Below are 17,923 nucleotides of genomic sequence, written 5' to 3'. Positions count from 1 at the left end.
AGTGTCTCGCTCTGTTGCCCAGGCTGAAGTGCAGTGGCACAATCTCGCCTCACTGCAACCTCTGCCTCCTGAGTTTAAGTGATTTTTGTGCCTCAGCCTCCCAAGTAGCTGGGACTACAGGTGCACACCACCACACCCAGCTAACTTTTGTATTTTTAGTAGACAGGGTTTCACCATGTTAGCCAGGCTGCTCTTGAACTCCTGACCTCAGGTAATCCCCCCACCTCAGCCTCCTAAAGTGCTGGGATTACAGGTGTGAGCCACCATGCCCGGCCTCCACAAATGCATTATTGACATGACATTTTCAACATAGTAGGGGTTTATCAGAATGTAACCCCATTGTATGTCAAGGAGCATCTGCACTTGTTGAGTGAACAAAATGCCTTTCAGAAACCTCCAGAAGCAACCTCCTGACTCAAAGAGTAAGGAAACAGTCAAGCCAAGGAAGAACTAGCCATCAGGGCAGGGAGAAAAGCAACAAAATTAATCAATGAAAGGTTTCTAGATCAGAACACCTGGGAATAAGAACAGGCGCCTGCACCCAGGTAAGCAGAGAGTGATTTTTGGTTTTGTTTAGAGAGGAGACTCTTTGAATAGGGGAATAAAGAGGAGGGGGAAATACTAAGGGGATTGGCAGAAGAATGGGGATTACCTGGGAGCATTAGAGACTGGATGGATTAACTCAGACCCAGGTATTCACTCTCTGTGACAATCATCTACGAATGGAAACAGCTGGATTGTGGCTCTACTGCTATTGCTTAAACATTGCTTGTATTCTTGGGTTTTTCTTGAGGATAACTGAAAGAGCTGCAAGGTGCCACAGAAATGACCCAGGACCATCCTTTTATTTGACAGATGTGATGCCTTGAATCCTGCCCAGGAGAGACTCTGCTTTCACTAGGCTCATCCTGAGGCAGGCAGGCATGTCTAGGCGCTCTGTGTAGAAGGTTCACAGAAGACTGTGACCTTAGGACAGGCCCAAGGCTGCAGGGGATGGTAGCAATGGCCCAGAGCTTACTTTCTTCGGGACACACACACACACACACACACACACACACACACGGTAATAAAATAATTTGTTCAAGTTGATTGATGAAGAATCAAAAAAAAATAATAATTTGTACATGAAAATGGGTAGTAGGGGCTGGGAGCGGTGGCTCACGCCTGAAATCCCAGCACTTTGGGAGGCTGAAGCGGACAGATCAGCTCAGGAGTTTGAGACCAGCCTGGCCAAAACAGCGAAACCCCATCTCTACCAAAAACACAAAAATTAGCTGGGTGTGGTAGCTAACGCCTGTAATCCCAGCTATCTGGGAGGCTGAGGCATGAGAATCGCTTGAACTCGGGAGGTGGAGGTTGCAGTGAGCCAAGATCATGCCACTGCACTCCAGCCTTGGTGACAGAGTGAGACCCTGTCTCAAAAGAAAAAAAAAAGGTAGTGGGTAAAAAACAAGTTTGATAAACCTAGCTTTCCCTCTTTCTAGTAACATATCATTTTCTTTCTATAACATGCTAACAGAGAGGAGTTTGTTTGCTGGAGAAAGCGCATAATGAACTTTGTGTGTGTGTGTGTGTGTGTGTGTGTGTGTGTGTGTGTGTGTGTGTGTGTGTATGTATTTGGAGACAGTGTCTAGCTCTGTCGCCCAGGCTGCAGTGCAGTGGCCTGATCGTAGCTCACTGCAACCTTGAACTCTGGGGCTCAAGCGTTCCTCCCACTTCAGCCTCCCAGTACCTGGGACTACAGGTGTGCACCACCATGCCCAGCTAATTTTTGTATTTTTTTGCTGGCCTCAAAGTCCTGGGCTCAAGTGATCTGCCCGTCTCGGCCTCCCAAAATGCTGGGATTACAGGCTACAGCCACCGTACCCAGCCATGAGCTGTTGGTTCTAACCTGCAAACCTGGGAGAAGGGGAAACTTCGCAGAAGACTGGGGAACACCAGTCACAATGCTGCTTTCTTGTTTGGTAAAATTGTATGCAGATTGGATAATAACAAGCATCCGCCTCTCAACTTTATCCCTCTCTCTCATCTCGTTTTCCTCGTCCGTATATGGCACTTCTGCGATTCTGGCAACTTTGTTATGGGTCAGTGGAGCACACCCGTTGCACAGAACACACCTAAGCGCTTTGTCTCTTTGAGAAGTCCCTCCCTTGAACTTGCACGATCGAAAGCTCTCAACTAAAAAAACTGGTACTGCACGCCTGTGTGCAAGGTGCTTGGTGTGGACACAGCCCACAGTTTCATGCAAACCCCTCTTCAGTCACTCAGGAGCCCAGAGCCTCGCAGAGACAGGGGCCAAAACAGAGGGCGACGGCGCGCTGGGCCCCGGGGCCAGCTCTGCTCTCCCTTCCCGGACTTGGGGCCAGACTCTCCCACCCGCTGGCTCGAGGGAGCGGGAAGACCCCAACCCGCGGGATCCGGGCCTCGCGCGCCCGAGGCGGGCGGGCGACGTAGCGGCGCGCCCCGCCCCGCCCCGCCCCGGCGCACGCCGCGGGGGCGCGCACGCACGCAGGCACGGGGGCGCGCAGGGCCGGGCCGGCACGGCGGCGGGCGCGCGCGCGGCTCGGGGAGGCGGCGGCGGCGGCGGCGGCGGAAGCGGCGAGGGCGGCGGGCGTCCGGCTCTGAGGTGGTGGAGGCGGCGGCGGCGGCGGCTCGGGACTGGGCTCGGCTGGGAGGAGCGAGGGTCAGAGCGCCGCAGCGAGCGCCGATCTCCCGGCTCGACCATTCGCCTGCCGCCCGGACGCCTGGGCCGCGGAGTTTGTGTCCCGGCTCGGACCCCGGCGCCCAGCCCGGAGCCGTAACCTTGAGGCGGCGGCGGCGGGGCCGGGCCGGGCCGGGCCGGGGGGCGGCGGCGCTGGATCCGCGGCTGCCCGATCGTTGGCGGGAGATGTCGAACCCCGGGACACGCAGGAACGGCTCCAGCATCAAGATCCGTCTGACAGGTACGGCCGGCGGGAGGCCCTCCCGCGCCCCTGCGCCCCCTCGCCCTCCCTGGAATTCCCCGCCGGGCGCCCTTGGAAGCGGCCCTCCCCCACGCCGGCCGTTGTCCCAGGACCTCGTCACCCCCTTCGGCGTGCGCCCCTTGCTTCTCCCTCCCGGCCCCGCCCCCTCGCCGTTGCCCAGCCCCGCCCCCTGGCCGCTCGCTCCCCCTCTGTCTCCCGTTCCCCCGCACCTGCCCCCTTGCGTCTCCGTCCTGGCCCCGCCCCTCTCATTTCCATTCATGGCCCCGCCCCTTGCATCTCCTTATCTCCTTCCAGGCCCTGTCCCCTCACCTCTCCCCGGCTCGGCCCCTTGCCTCTCGCTTCCCTTCCTCTCCCTAACACCTGACCCCTCGCTTCTCCCTCTAGGTCCCGCCCCCTGGTGGTCCTCTCATTTTCCCACCTTTACCCCGCCCCCCCTCCCCGGCACCTGACCCCTCACATCTCCCTGGCCCCGCCCCCTCGCTCCTGTCTGCCCCCGCCTCCTTACTTCTCTCTGGCCCCGCCCCCTCGCTTCTCCCTGGGTCCGGCTCCCTTGCTTCTCTCTGGTTCCGCCCCCTCACTTCTTTCCTAGCCTGGGCCTTCACTTCTTCCTGGTCCCGCCTCCTCACTTCTTTCCTAGCCTCGGCCCTCACTTCTTCCTGGTCCCACCCCCTCGCTTCTTCATTCCTGGCCCCGTCCCCTTGCTTCTCTCCTTTTTTTCTCTCCTCCGCCGTTTTTACCCCCTCCATCCTTCTCCTCGCTTCCCAACCTCTCCGCCCACCTGCCCCCTGGCTTTTCCCTCCTGGCCTCGCCTCTGTTCCCCTGGTCCCATCCCTCACTTCTCACCACTTTCCCATCCTCTCTCTTGCTTTCCTGTTTCCCCTCCCACCTGCTCCCTCCCTTCATCCTCCTGGTCCTTCCCACCTGCTTCTCCCCCACTTCCGTCCTCTCTTTTGCTGTCTCCCCTTCCACTTGCCCCTTGCTTCTACCATCCTGCCCCCACCCACCCGCTTCTCACCCCCTCAATCCTTTTTCGTTTCTCCCTCACCCCCTACACGTCCTTATTTCCTTCTTCCAATAGCCCCGCCCCTCACTTTCATGCCCCGCCCTCATTCCTACCTAGCCCCGCCCCCTAGCTGCTGTCTGGCTGGGCCTCCACCCTTTCTTTCCTTCAGCCTGAAATTCCTCAATCCTATCTTGTAGCTGCTCCCAGTCCTGCTCTCCTCACTTCCCCCTGGTCCAGCCCTCGTCAGTCTCAGTCTGGGCCACTTCCTGTCTCTTAGGCCAGACCGCTAGCTACTTTTGACTCGGCTTCTTCAATTTTTACCTTTTCTGCATTTTTTCACCATCACCCTCACACTCAGCAACCCTGAGCGCCCGTGAGACGCTGATCCCCACTCCCACACTCACTGGAGGCTTTGGAAGCTGCCCACACGCAAGCTCCTTGATTCATTTCGTCTTCAGTGAAAAGCCCGTGTTTCCTGGGTGGCTCTGTAGTGCCACCTTCAAGGGTGAGCGCAACGCTCTGCCGTGGGCCTGCGACTTGGTGGAGTGGATGTGATGCCAACCTGTCTCCCCAGCGGGCTCCAGAGGTTCTGGACCAGGCTGCATCCTCGTCTTCCCTTTCTCACTCTCCTTGGTACTACTTTCTTCCCAGTTTCAATTCATCCCTAAAGCAGGATGGCCGTGTTGCAAATGTGTCTCTGCTCCGGGACTTCCCAAACTCGAATATTTCCAGCTCTGGAAAGAAACTAAAAAGTTCATTCTAATCCCCGTCAGGGATTTTCCCCTGGATTTTTCTGTTCAGTGGCTCAGTCGGGTGAGAACTCCAAAGTCCTGGTCTGGGCAGGTCCTTTCAAAGAGAGAATGAGCGTTTTGAACACTTTATGGCAGATGCGCAGCCATAAAGTCATCGGTAAAATCCATGCAAACAATGGGTAATTTTTTTAAAACTAAAATTTACTTTGAGAGCCCATAGTTGTTGCATGGCCCAACTTTTGTCTTAAGAGAAGGTTTTGTTTTTTGTATAAAGATATGAGATAATGATTTGGACCCAGACCCAGACCCTGGTTTTGTAATGGAGGAGGTAGTTTCCTCTGGGATCTTTGCTTCTGGGGAAATAGATTTCTTCAAGCCAGGGCTGATAGGAAACACTTCTCACTTTGTAGATACAATGTAGATACACTTTTATTTATGTGGTAACATAAAAGTAACATTTTTGAGATTGTAATACTTGGAAAGCTTTTAACTTGGTTCTGATTTACAACTCTAATTGACATCATATTGGTTTCAGTTGTTAAAAGCGAAAGCAACTGATTTTGTGTTTTGTTAGAAATAAGATGAGTGTTTTAGAAGGAATAGGTTTTAATTGAAATGTTTATGTCCGGTATATATATATATATATTAATTAATCCTAGTTGCCAAGCCTGGGCCTTGAAAAGGGAGGACTTGGTTTGTCCTCCTCCCAAATTATTTTTGGATTCAGGAATTTAGATTATCGATGCAAGAAGGCTTTAAGGAATTTTTGGATGACATTTGATAGGGAAGGGTCAGGTGATGAGTGTTCTTTCTGAAACACCTTTTCCCTTTCCCTTTCCCTTTCAGTAGATGTTATGAATGGTTTGAGAGGATCTGTGAGTGCGATCATCCTTACAATGCGATTGCGGTTTAGCGGTGATGGTGTCCATATGTGGACCCTTAGTTTACCTCGGAAGGTTTGAACTAGAAAGTTTGTTGACAGCGGAATAGGTTTTGGCCTCATCTTTTTGATTAAGGGAAGTTTGAACTCTCACTTCTGGGATGTTGAGTAACAATCTTTCAGAAGTTGAATACTTTTGTTACAGGTTGCAGAGTTTATTTCCATGTTTGTTATTTGAAAAACAAAAAAAAAAGAACTTTAAAAAAATGAGGGATATTTCAACCAGTCAATGAACATACACAGAGCGAAATTCAGTGCAAAGAGAGTGAAGATGGCTGGGTGCGGTGGCTCACGCCTGAAATCCCAGCCCTTTGGGAGGCTGAGGCGGATCACAAGGTCAAGAGATTGAGACCATCCTGGCTAACACGGATGAAACCTCGTCTCTACTAGAAAGACAAAAAATTAGCTGGGCATGGTGGCACGCGCCTGTAGTCCCAACTCTTTGGAAGGCTGGGGCAGGAGAATAGCTTGAACCCGGGAGGTGGAGCTTGCAGTGAACCGAGATTGTGCCACTGCACTCTAGCCTGGGCGACAGAGCGAGATTCTGTCTCAAAAAGAAAGAAAGAAAGAAAAAAAAAAAGCTGAAGAGACTACATTTAGAACTTTGGGGTCCACGATTCTATTTGGGGGTGAATAGGGCATTAGATTTAGAGTTAGGAGACCTGGATTCTAGACAGATCTCTCATTAACTACGTGTTACGGAACAAGTTATTTAACCTTTTTGGGTCTCAGTTTCTTTATATATCAAATGAGATTTCAGCTCTGTTATAATACTCCTTGATCCTCCTTCTCACGGGACATATCAATTTGGCTACCTACTTATTTCAAATCACCCTTGGGCACTTAGGCTTACTAGTGTTCTTAATCCTGATATTCAGAAAATTGTGTTGGAATGTAGCACATGTGTTTGATTTATGCCAAGCATTAATTTTGTGTATTGATTACATTTATGACTTTATTTCTTCATGTGAGATTGTTTTTGAAAACTGTTGGATAATATGTTGAACTGCTTTGGCAACCTGGTCTAAACAGAAGAATATTTGAGCCTTTATATTTAAAATAATATCATTTTAATGAATGTTTTTGTGGTATTTTAGTAGGAAAATAGTTTTTAAATTGTTTCAGTAGGTTTGGGGGCATAATATATCCAGAATCAAGTGATCTTTGTTAAAGAGCATTATCTTGTAGTCATTGGAGTTCACTGGCAAATCAAACACTTTAGAAACATTTTGATTGAAGAATCAAGCAGGTTTTGCAAAGACTTTGTTCTTATGTGGTACACAAATGAATCCCAGACACATTGTTTAGGCCACTTTAGGTAAAAGAATGGAATTCAGGGTTCTCCAATGCTCTTCAAGAAAATTAAATTTTATTGTAATGTCAACCAATTAGTTGAAATACCAAGTGCCTAAACTTTGTTTGCTTTTATGCATTGAAATACTCTCAGATGTCTTGGTGTTTTTATATCTTTTGGAGCATGACTACATATTGTGAAGTAAGAAAAACTCTAATTCCAAATAAAGAGGGATAAAGAGGCTTTCCTTCATAGCATGTGGAAATATGAGGTTGTTTTTTAAATTGTAGCACATGAGATACAAGGGTGACTTGTGTTTTGGCATTCAGATTGTGCAACTTTGAGTGAAATAGTTGTAGTAATAGCTGTTGATGACGTTGATTCATCAATTATAGGTGTCTCGATTGATTCAAAATAGTTAAGTTTCTCAAGAAAGATTAAGAAAATTGTTAAGACTGTTGACTTTGTCAATTTGTACCAGCTAAGAACCTCACTTATGTAAGGCAGGCCAAACTTTTGTTTCAAAAACCATATAACACAGTTGTTGTGATAAGATGGAATAAGTGGTCAGATTTTAGCTCCCTTTGCATTTACATTTTCCTTAGGGTTTGCCTCAAGTTTAGGAAGACACAGTTAAGGCAGTTCTTTGAGCTGAACTATTGGAAGGTGTAGGATGGGTTAGAACAAATGCTGTTGCAAAACTTGAATTGCAATTATACTTTAAGAAGAATCACATTTTGCCAAATAGAGGTTTTTATCATTGATTTTGTGATTTGATCACATTTGCGTTGCCTTTTAAAACAACTTTCTTTTTTCAAATACATTTTTTTTCCTTTTAATCTTCTTGGCCCACCCAGCTGACTTTAGACATGAAATTTTTCATATGCTTTATTTCTATCTCCATTTTTACAGTAGTTGTGATTTATCAAACTTTTTTACTTCAAGCCCATCTGTCAGAGTTTAAACCCTCTAGTCTTAGTTTAAACGACATACAAAAGTCATTTCTGAATGTTGGATTTTTCTTTCTCTTTCACAAATTTTCATTTTCTTGGTTCAGTCACAATGTCAGGTTCTAGTGTGGAACATTGGGTGAAAGAAAGGAGGTTTTGGAGGCTGTGTTATTTATGAAATATTTCCTCATGGATTAAGAAAGAAAAAAGACAAATAATGTTTCGATATCACCTCAGTGATCCGGTTAACTAGGCTCGCTGTTTTGTACAACATTGTGGGCACTGGTTAACAGTTAAAATAGCTGAATTGTGCATTTTATTGAGTGGTTCAAAAAAGCCTCAAATGGATGAAAGAACTTGGTATCTTCGCCATGTTCTGATTTGCTGGGTAAGAAAGCTAACTTATAGGATGCTTATTTGGATCAGTTTTTTATAATTTCAAAACCATTTTAGAGACTACTTTTTTTTAAAACAAATAAGGAGTATACATTTTTTTTTTTTTTTTTTGTCACTGAACAAGTTAAATTACTGGTTTGTTATTTTGTGAGTGAGTTTGTAAGTGAAAGCCTCCAACCTAAATTAGCTTCTTGTCCAGGGAACTCATTCTGACTGACTAAAGTCCCTAAGGCCTTTCTAGTTAAAGGAAAACCATGGAGCTGTGTTTAAAAAACAAAAGCACATAGCCATGTGGCTTGGGCATATCTTCTTTTTAAAATGTCAGTATTACTGTTTTGTCTGCAGATGCAGTTTAATTCATTTAGATATTTAAACCAAGTGGAATGTTGTTTCCACATTTCTGGACTAATAGGGGGAAAAATCCTTATATTCTTTTAAAACAAGGCTTAAATAATGTACAATGAGCCCGTCTGGTGACGCGCCCCACTCTGTAATTCCAGCTGTGTTCACCTCCACTGCAGCTGAAAGGAATTCTAATTGGCTGAGGAATGTCGGCAACATCGTTTATCACTGAACAGGAACCTATCCTCCTGGCTGCTGGGTGATGCATTTCAGATGTTTTAAGCTCCTGAGCCCAACTTGGGGCTTGCTTTCAGGCGTCTGTAAGAGCATGTCATGAAGCTGCAGATTGTAGACGGCAGCCTGTGTTCTTCTTTGTACGTTGGGCATCCGCTGAGTTTTCTAAATAAAGGGCATGATGGTTTCTTATGGCTCCAACACTGGATTGGGGATCAGAAGGTCTGAATTTGATTTCTAATTCACACAAGTACCACAGTGAAGAAAGGGGAGGGGGTGCATAGAACTATAATCTTTTCATGATTCAGTTTTCCTATCTTTAATGCCAGAGATCTGTCTTTTTAGATTACAAAGGGACCTGCTAGAGATGGATTAAATATTTTATGAATTATTTATAGAGTATCACAATGTAAATACGGTCATAGATTCCTGTTCTTATTCCTAAATAACCAGGTAAATAATAAAGCTAATAATATACTTTTACATTGAAGAAAATCTATAGAACTGATTAATAAACATGGAAAAATAATACAATGAATTGATAAATTCTCTATGTATTCAGAAAGTTCCTTAGAGAAATAGTATTAGAAGCCAAAACCAGCATTATCTTTATTTTTATTTTATGTTTTTCCCAGGCCAGGTAATGTGCCATGGGACAGCCTCATGTTTATTTTTTGTTTTGTTTGGAGACGGGGTCTCGCTCTGTTACTCAGGCTGGGGTGCAGTGGCACGATCATGACTTACTGCAGCCTCTACTTTCTGGGTTCCAGTGATCATCCCACCTCAGCCTCCCGAGTAGCTGAGACTACAGGCATGTGCTACCATGGCCGGCTAATCATCATAGCTTTGGTAGAGAAGGGGTTTCGCCATGTTGCCTGGCTGGTCTTGAAATCGTGAGCTTGAGCAGTCTACCTGCCTCAGCCTCCCAAAGTGCTATAATTACAGGCATGAGCCACTGCATCTAGCCTGCATCATCTTTAAATGATGAAATTGTGGAAGCATTCCCATTAAAATCAGGAACAATGCAGGGATGTACACTGTCAAAATAGTTACTATTAATAACTAGAGAAAGACATCAGAAAGTGGGAAACAAAATTGCTGTTATTTACAGATGTTATGATATATCTTTAAAAGCCCAAAAGATCAGCTGAAAAACAATTATAAACAATAAAAAAACTTTAGCTGGATGGAAAATTTCTCCATGGCAAAAATAGGATAAAATCAACATGCAAAGACAAACTAGGAAAAACAATCTATGATGGATATGAAAATGAAAGTGTGGTTTTCCTAACATATAAAGAGCATTCAAAATCAATTAGAGAAATGCCAGTACCTAATAGGCAAAGGATATGGGCAATTCACAGAAAAGAAAATAGAAATGGATTTGAAACATGTGAAAAGACAACCCTATTTCTCTCTTCTTCTTTCCTTTCCTTTTCTTTTTTAGAGATGGGGTCTTGCTGTGTTGCCCAGGCTAGACTAGAGGACACTGGCGTGATCATAGTTCACTGCAGCCTGGAACTCCTGGGCTCAAGCAAACATCCGTGTCCTGGGTAGCTGGGACTACAAGTATATGCCACTGTGCCCTGTTCTCTCTAATGCCCATTTTCTTTCTTTAAGAAATTATTTTTCATTGATAATCAGCCCTATTCGTACTAAACAAACTACAAATTAAAAGTAAGAATGAAACAATTTTTCATCTAGAAGAATGGCAGACCAAACAGTTTGAAAATTTTCTGTGATGAGACAAGGGTGTGGAAAAACAGGTCTTTTACCCTGGTGGTTGAGAATATAAATGGATAGAGTAGGTACAGTTCAGTTTGGTACTGTCTATCAGATCATGCATGTTTATGCTCTTTGATCTAGCAAGTCTACATGTCGGACTTTTATGGGTGTATTCACACATTTATGTAAAGTCTGGTATGCAAAATCATTGCAGCATTGATTGAAATTACAAAAGACTGAAATCAACGTGAGTGTATATCAGCAGGGGCCAGTTAAGTAAATTGTTGTGTATCCCCAATGATGCGTAGCTGTTTAAAATAGTAAGATAGCGTTTTATATTCTGATGTGGAACATTCTCCAAGATACATTATTGAGTGGGGGGAAAACGCTGATTCAAAACAAATAGTGTTTGTACTATTTGGATAATAAAACAAGAAATAAAAATAGAGGGGGAAATTTATAGATAGCTCTGTATAGAATATGACTGGAAGATGTTGACTGTTGATTTCCTCTGAAGAGATTCTCCTGTTCTCCTCTTCAGACGACAGAGAGAGAGAGGAGAGAGGGAGAGAGGAGAGAAAAGAGAGAAGAAAGGGCAACTTTTCCTTATATGCCTTTTGTAATATTTAATCTCCTCCCTTCTCTCCCCCCCTTGAGCGTATATTGCTTTTCAACAATTAAAAAGATTAAAAAGCTCTTAAATAGATAAGAATTTCTTAGTGCAACTAGTAAGTACACTAACTGCCAGTAGGAATTGTTTTGAAATGTAGACATTGTGAAAAATCAAAATGATTGTGCCGAATGTATTTTAAAAGGCTAAAATATTATAGCATTTCAAAGTATATACTCATGTTTATAAGGACTTCCTCGCTAGGAAGACTCCTGGGTTCTACAGAATAAAATTCTTGGCTACTTGTATTATAGGTCTGAACAGACTTATTTTCCCAGAGAGTATGTTTATTATATGATAGCGAGATGCCCGACCCCCCCAAAAAAGCTTGTTCTATCATATTAAAATAAGGCAAAATGATTACTTTCAGATTAAGAAATTTGGAGTCCTTAGATCTTGTTTATATAGTGAGTTCTTTAAAAAACTGAGGTTTGGTTCTGAATAATAGTGGTTTACATAATTTATTTAGAATGTCATTTACGGGCCGGGCGCAGTGGCTCAAGCCTGTAATCCCAGCACTTTGGGAGGCCGAGACGGGCGGATCACGAGGTCAGGAGATCAAGACCATCCTGGCTAACATGGTGAAACCCCGTCTCTACTAAAAATACAAAAAACTAGCCGGGCGACCTGGCGGGCGCCTGTAGTCCCAGCTACTCGGGAGGCTGAGGCAGGAGAATGGCGTGAACCCGGGAGCCGGAGCTTGCAGTGAGCTGAGATCCGGCCACTGCACTCCAGCCTGGGCGACAGAGCGAGACTCCGTCTCAAAAAAAAAAAAAAAAAAAAAAAAATGTCATTTACGGTTATCACTGACCTATTTTTATAAAATAATCTCATCCCTAAAGTAGGAGCAAAATGCTCATTTGCATAAGCCATTAATAATAATTTAGTATTTTTCCAAGTATTTATAGTCAATATGTTTGCCATGAACTTTTTGAAGGGATTGTTTTTAATTTTAGAAGTGCTTTAAAAAGCAATATTGGCATCTGACTCTGGAGAAGTAGAAAACATGGTAACCTCAATGTCATATATTGACTTTGTTCCCCTCTTAGGTCTTTGGGGTAAAAAATCCAAAGTTTACTCAGTTTTATTTCTACATATATTACCTACAAATTGTAGAGGTGAGACCTGCTTGCTGCCTGTTCATACCTGTCAGTGACACTAATGCCTCACGTCTGTACAGCGTTTCATAGTTTCCAAAGGGTTCTCACATGGTTCCTCACTTGAGCCTGGTGAGGAAATACCTATAAACATGGGTTTAAGTTTTAGTCCCTTGTAAAACTCTGGTATAATATCAAAACCAGGAAATTGCCCACAGATTCTAAGGATTGGGGAAAAGAGAAAAATAAACAAATTGCTCAGGAGTAGAATTTGCAAAAAAAGCGAAACAAAACCAAAAAAAACCTCTGGAAATAAGGCACATTAAGCCTTACAGAGCGAGACCCTGTCTCAAAAAAAAAAAAAAAAAAAAAAAAAAAAAAAAAAAAAAAAAAAAGTAGTGGAGAAGCACTTTTCCTGATCTAGGTCAAGAAATAGAATATTGCTGGTGCTTGGAACATCCCCACAATCCTGAAAATACCTCCTTCTCACTTTCTACCTCCCTGAAACCCCCCAAAGATAACCACAGTCCTGACTTGTAACGGCCTATTTTTGAACTTTGTATTAATGGAATCACACCGCATGCAACTGGTTTCTTTTGTTCACTGTTATTTTTGTGAGATTTATCCATATCGTTATGTGTGATTGTATGTCAGTCATTCTCTTTGCTGTTCAGTATCCCATTATGGGCATATACCAAAATTTATCCCTTTACCTGTTGATGGGCAGAGTCCTTTCTAGTTTTGGCTTTTAAGACTAGTGCCGTTTGGCATTTTCATGTATGTGTCTTTTGGTGAGTATTTGCATACACTTCTGTTGAGTGTGTACTCACGAGTAGAATAACTGGACTGTGGAATAGGCATATGTTCAACTGTAGTGAAACTTGCCAAATGCTTTTCCAAAGTGGTTGTACCAATTTACATTTTCCACCAGTAGCATATGAGAGTTCCAGGTGCTCCTTTGCCAACCTGGGTGTTTTCTTTTTCATTTTAATCCTTTCCTTGAGTGTGGATTGGTGTGACACATTGTGGTTCTACTTCCTACTTTCTCCAATCTATACCTTAAATGGCAGCCTTAGAAATCTTTTTTTTTCTTTTATAATTTTGAAGTAATGATAGATTCACAGGAGATGGAAAAGAAATGTACCGGGAGGTCCTGTGTACCCTTCACTCAGCCTCCCCCAATTTTAGTGTTTTGTATAACTATGGTATAATATCAAAACCAGGAACCTGTTCACGGGTTCTAAGGACTGGGAAGAAGTAAGGGCAAAATAACACAAGCAAAAAGTCCCGGGAAACTAACTGTTTACATTGGTGCAATCCAGAGCTTAGTCAGATTTCACTAGCTCTGTGTGCCCTGTGTGTGGGTGTGGCTTTGTGTGCACTGTGTGTGTGTGTAACAATCTATGCAGTTTGATCCCATGTACAAATTCATGCCACCACCATTGCAATCAAGATGCCCAGCTGCACCATCACCCCAGGCTCCTTGGAGCTATCCCCTTCTAGCTGCATCCACCCCTCCCCAGTCCCTGGGACCCTGGCAACTACTGAACTGTCGTCCCCAAATCTTTTAAGAGCATAAATCAGATCGTGTCATTTCCTTCCTTAAAGCCCTCCAGCAGCTCTCTGCTCAGAATAAAATCAAACGCCCTCTCTGATCCTGCCATCTTCCTCTCTGGCCGCCTCTGTGCCAGGTTCTGCCTTATTCTCCACCCCAGTCCTTAAATGTGGCGAGTTTAATCCTGCTTAAGGGCTTTTGTGTGAATTATTCCTCTGTGTGTGTGTGTGTGTCCGTGTGTCTGTGTGATGTTATGATACTCTTCCTCTCGACTTCTCAGTGGCTTCTTCCTGTCATTCAGGCCTTCAGCCTAAATAAATATCATCAGCTCAGGGAGACCCTCCCTGACCATCCCATCATAGTTGCTCCCTCACTCACCATCAGGCAGCCTATTCTGCTGTCTTCACAGCACTCACCGCTTCATGGTATTTTTGTTTGGTTGTTCAGCCATCATCCATCTACCAATGTCCAATCAATTTTTATTTTCCGTCTCTACTTTTGGTAGTCAGGTTCCGTGAAGCTAGGGTCCTTGCTGTCTGTTTACTTCTGTATCCCCTTAAACACTGCTTGGCACCTGCTGGTGCTCACAAATACCTGGTGAATGAGAGAATTAATGCTCTCCTTGTTTATTGGATCTCCTGGTCGCCTCTGAGTTGGGCATTGGAGGACACCTCTCTCAGAGGCAGCATTGCGTTCATAGCCACTTCTTGTTATATGAGCACGGATTAGAGATCAAGCAATTACAGGTTGTTGTCAGCCAGGCTTGGGGTTTCTTTGACTATGTGATACCCTAAAAGCCGAGTCTACTCTATCTTGGGCTTCTGGGCTATTCCAGGGGCTTGATCCAAAGCCTGAAATTTAAATTCTGGAATTTGGTGCATCTTTGTAGCCTTTGGTTTCCTGGTCTTTTCCTTAGCCTCTCCCTCAGGGCTGTTGGGGATAACTGTTTGGGCTGGAGAGACGTCACTCATTTGCCCCTTGCCCAAGCTTTGCGGTTGCCTCTTGAATAGCGTTTCCCATTTTCAGGCTGTGAATACTGGACCTGACTGCTTGGGAGAGACCTGGGGAAGGCTTCTTTTTCTCACCTTACCCCACAGCCTTATCTCCTGCTAAGTCGTCTCTCTCTCTCTCTCTTTCTTTCCTTCCTGCATTTTGTAGCAGAAAGGGCCTCTTTTCCTCCCTCTTCACTGCATTTTCTTTGAGACAGGATCTTGTTCTGTCGCCCAGGCTGGAGTACAATAGCACAGTCACAGCCCACTGCAGCCTCAGACTCCTGGGCTCAAGTCATCCCCCACCTCAGCATGAGCCACCATGCCCAGCTAATTGTTAAACTTTTTGTAGAGACGTGGTCTCACTATATTGCCTAGGCTTGTCCAGAACTCCTGGCTTCCAGTGATCCTTCCATCTTGGTCTCCCAAAGTATAGGATTGCAGGCAAGAACCATCCACCTACCCATTTCCTTGATTCTTTCCTACCAGGTCCCTTAGTGTTCCTTGTAGTCTCGGTGGCTGCATCAGATCACAGTCTGATTGTTTCTTTCCCTGATAATAAAGATAGTTAAATTCTCAGGTCGGGTGAGGAGGGTGTTCATTGGTTTTCACCCTGCCTCCTTTCTTCAACTAATTTCCACATTTTTAGTTCTGTCTTTTATTTACAATATCGCACTTTCTAATGTTGCTGTTGTTTAAAAGCAGGATACCTTCAGATGTAAGTAGCAGAAAACCTAGGTTAAATTGGCTCAGTAGAGAGAATTTTAGTGAATTCACTGAAAAGCACAAGTCATTCCTGTGGCAAAGCAAGGACCTGGTTTCTCTCGGTATCTCAGTGTTGTGACCTCAGCACCATTCATGACCATGTCTTCCCCTTGTGCTCAAAAGGTGGCTGCCGGCAGCTCCGTGGCTGTTTGCTTGCAGCTTTAAATCCACCAAAAAAGTTAAAAGTCTGCTTCTTCAACAGCTCAGTCCTAGGATAGAAGGCCTGGAGTCGAATCCTCTTGTCTTATTGGCCTAATTTGGGTCAAGTGTTCATTGCTGAACCAACCACTGTGGCTGGGATGATGGGATGTGCTAGTTGGACAATCAGGTTCCATCTTTGAATCTAATCGGGGATTAGTCCCACTCACAATACAGACTTGGGTTATTTGGAGGAACAGGAATGTGGATGCCAGGTGGGCAATCAATAAATAACTAGATGATACGATTGTTTTCTTTTAAAATTTATAATGTTAGCTTCATTATGCTGAGTCAAAGGAAGGTAGAGCTACCATTTAATGCACTTCTGAAAAAGAGGTATACCTTCTTTGTGGTAGTATGAAGCAAAAGATATATTTTGGTAAAAGTGCCAAGAATTTTTGACCAAGGGTTAGGAGTGGTACCTTTATATGTGAACTTAGCCTCATAAATTTTGTTGTCAGTTTGTATTGCAGAATGTTACTGGATTGTTGTATAATGTTATTTTATTTGGGACTTTTTTTTTTTTTTCTTTTTTGAGACAGAGTTTCACTCTTGTTGTACAGGCTGGAGTGCAATGGTGCAATCTCAGCTCACTGCAACCTCCGCCTTCCGGGTTCAAGCGATTCTCATGCCTCAGCCTCCCGAGTAGCTGGAACTACAGGCATATGCCACCACGTCTGGCTAATGTTTTGTATTTTTAGTAGACATGGGGTTTTACCATGTTGGCCAGCCTGGTCTTGAACTCTTGACCTCATGTGATTGGCCCGCCTTGGCCTCCCAAAGTGCTGGGATTACAGGTGTGAGCCACTATATCCAGCCTATTTGGGAGTATTTTTAAACAAAATTCGGGTACAGATTATGGGAATACATTCTTAAATTGTTTCTCTAGAGATAACAGGGCAGTTTTAAGAAAGAAAAATACATGCTAATTATCTGTAAATTGAATTCAGGATGTGTAGAAAGAAAAATAATTTAGTTTTTATGCAATAATATAATGTTTATAGGATAAGTGATTACCAGCCCTACCCTATAATAAATTCTTTGAATTAATGTCTGTTCTTTATATCTGGGGCTCTGTATTTTCACTTCTACATTCTTAAAAAAAAAAAGAAAAAAAGAAGTTCTTGTAAGATGCTTTGCTGAAGTTCGAACCTGTGTTCCAGGAATGGTTGAATCCTACAGACCCCCAAGCTCTTCTGTCTGTGGAATCAGTGAGGTGGAATGATTAAGGGCTGGGCTGGAGCCAGCCTGTGCCTTTACACAAATGACTTCATTTCTTAGTTTCCTTAGCTATAAAAGGAAGGCTGGGAGTAGTGGCTCACACCTGTAATCCCAATATTTGGGGAGGTTGAGGTGGAAGGATGACTTGAGCCCAGGAGTTTGAGACCAGCTGGGGCAAACACAGCAAGACCCCATCTCAACAAAAATAAAAAAAAAAAATTAGCTGGGCGTGGTGGTGCACACCTGTAGTCCAAGCTACTTGGGAGGCTGAGGTGGGAGAATTGTTTGGGCTCAAGAGGCTGAGGCTGCAATGAGCTGTGATTGTGCCACTGCACTCTACTCTAGCCTGGGTGACAGAGTGAGACTGTCTTAAAATCCACATGCACTGTCTGGTACGTAATGTGTTCAGTATGTGTTAGCTAATAGTAACATGGTCTTTTTTTTTTTTTTTTTTTTTGAGACAGAGTCTCGCTCTGTCGCCCAGGCTGGAGTGCAGTGGCCGGATCTCAGCTCACTGCAAGCTCCGCCTCCCGGGTTTACGCCATTCTCCTGCCTCAGCCTCCCGAGTAGCTGGGACTACAGGCGCCCGCCACCTCGCCCGGCTAGTTTTTTAGTATTTTTTTTAGTAGAGACGGGGTTTCACCATGTTAGCCAGGATGGTCTCGATCTCCTGACCTCGTGATCCGCCCGTCTCGGCCTCCCAAAGTGCTGGGATTACAGGCTTGAGCCACTGCGCCCGGCCAACATGGTCTTATTTCAATGAGTCTAAGATGACCACTTGCAAGTCATGTCATTGTTTTATGTACTGCTTAAAAAGAAACACAGGTAA

At 44.5% G+C, this 17,923-nt stretch overlaps 1 protein-coding gene across 3 annotated transcripts in view; it reads left to right on the top strand.

The window, feature by feature from the left end:
• Positions 1–2,558: 2,558 nt before the first annotated feature.
• The window catches only part of SMURF1 (SMAD specific E3 ubiquitin protein ligase 1), a 124,754-nt gene continuing 109,389 nt past the window's right edge, over positions 2,559–17,923 (top strand). For all 3 annotated transcript variants that reach the window (XM_030932667.1, XM_030932666.1, XM_030932668.1), the window contains exon 1: positions 2,559–2,942. In XM_030932667.1, coding sequence (XP_030788527.1) covers positions 2,888–2,942 — 55 coding nt within the window. In that variant the 5' untranslated portion in view covers positions 2,559–2,887. The remainder of the gene's footprint in view (positions 2,943–17,923) is intronic.

The sequence above is a fragment of the Rhinopithecus roxellana genome, chromosome 6 (assembly GCF_007565055.1).
Source record: "Rhinopithecus roxellana isolate Shanxi Qingling chromosome 6, ASM756505v1, whole genome shotgun sequence".
Lineage (NCBI taxonomy): Eukaryota > Metazoa > Chordata > Mammalia > Primates > Cercopithecidae > Rhinopithecus > Rhinopithecus roxellana.
The sequence above is the reverse complement of the archived record's forward strand: the minus strand, read 5'-3'. Positions and strand labels throughout refer to the sequence as shown.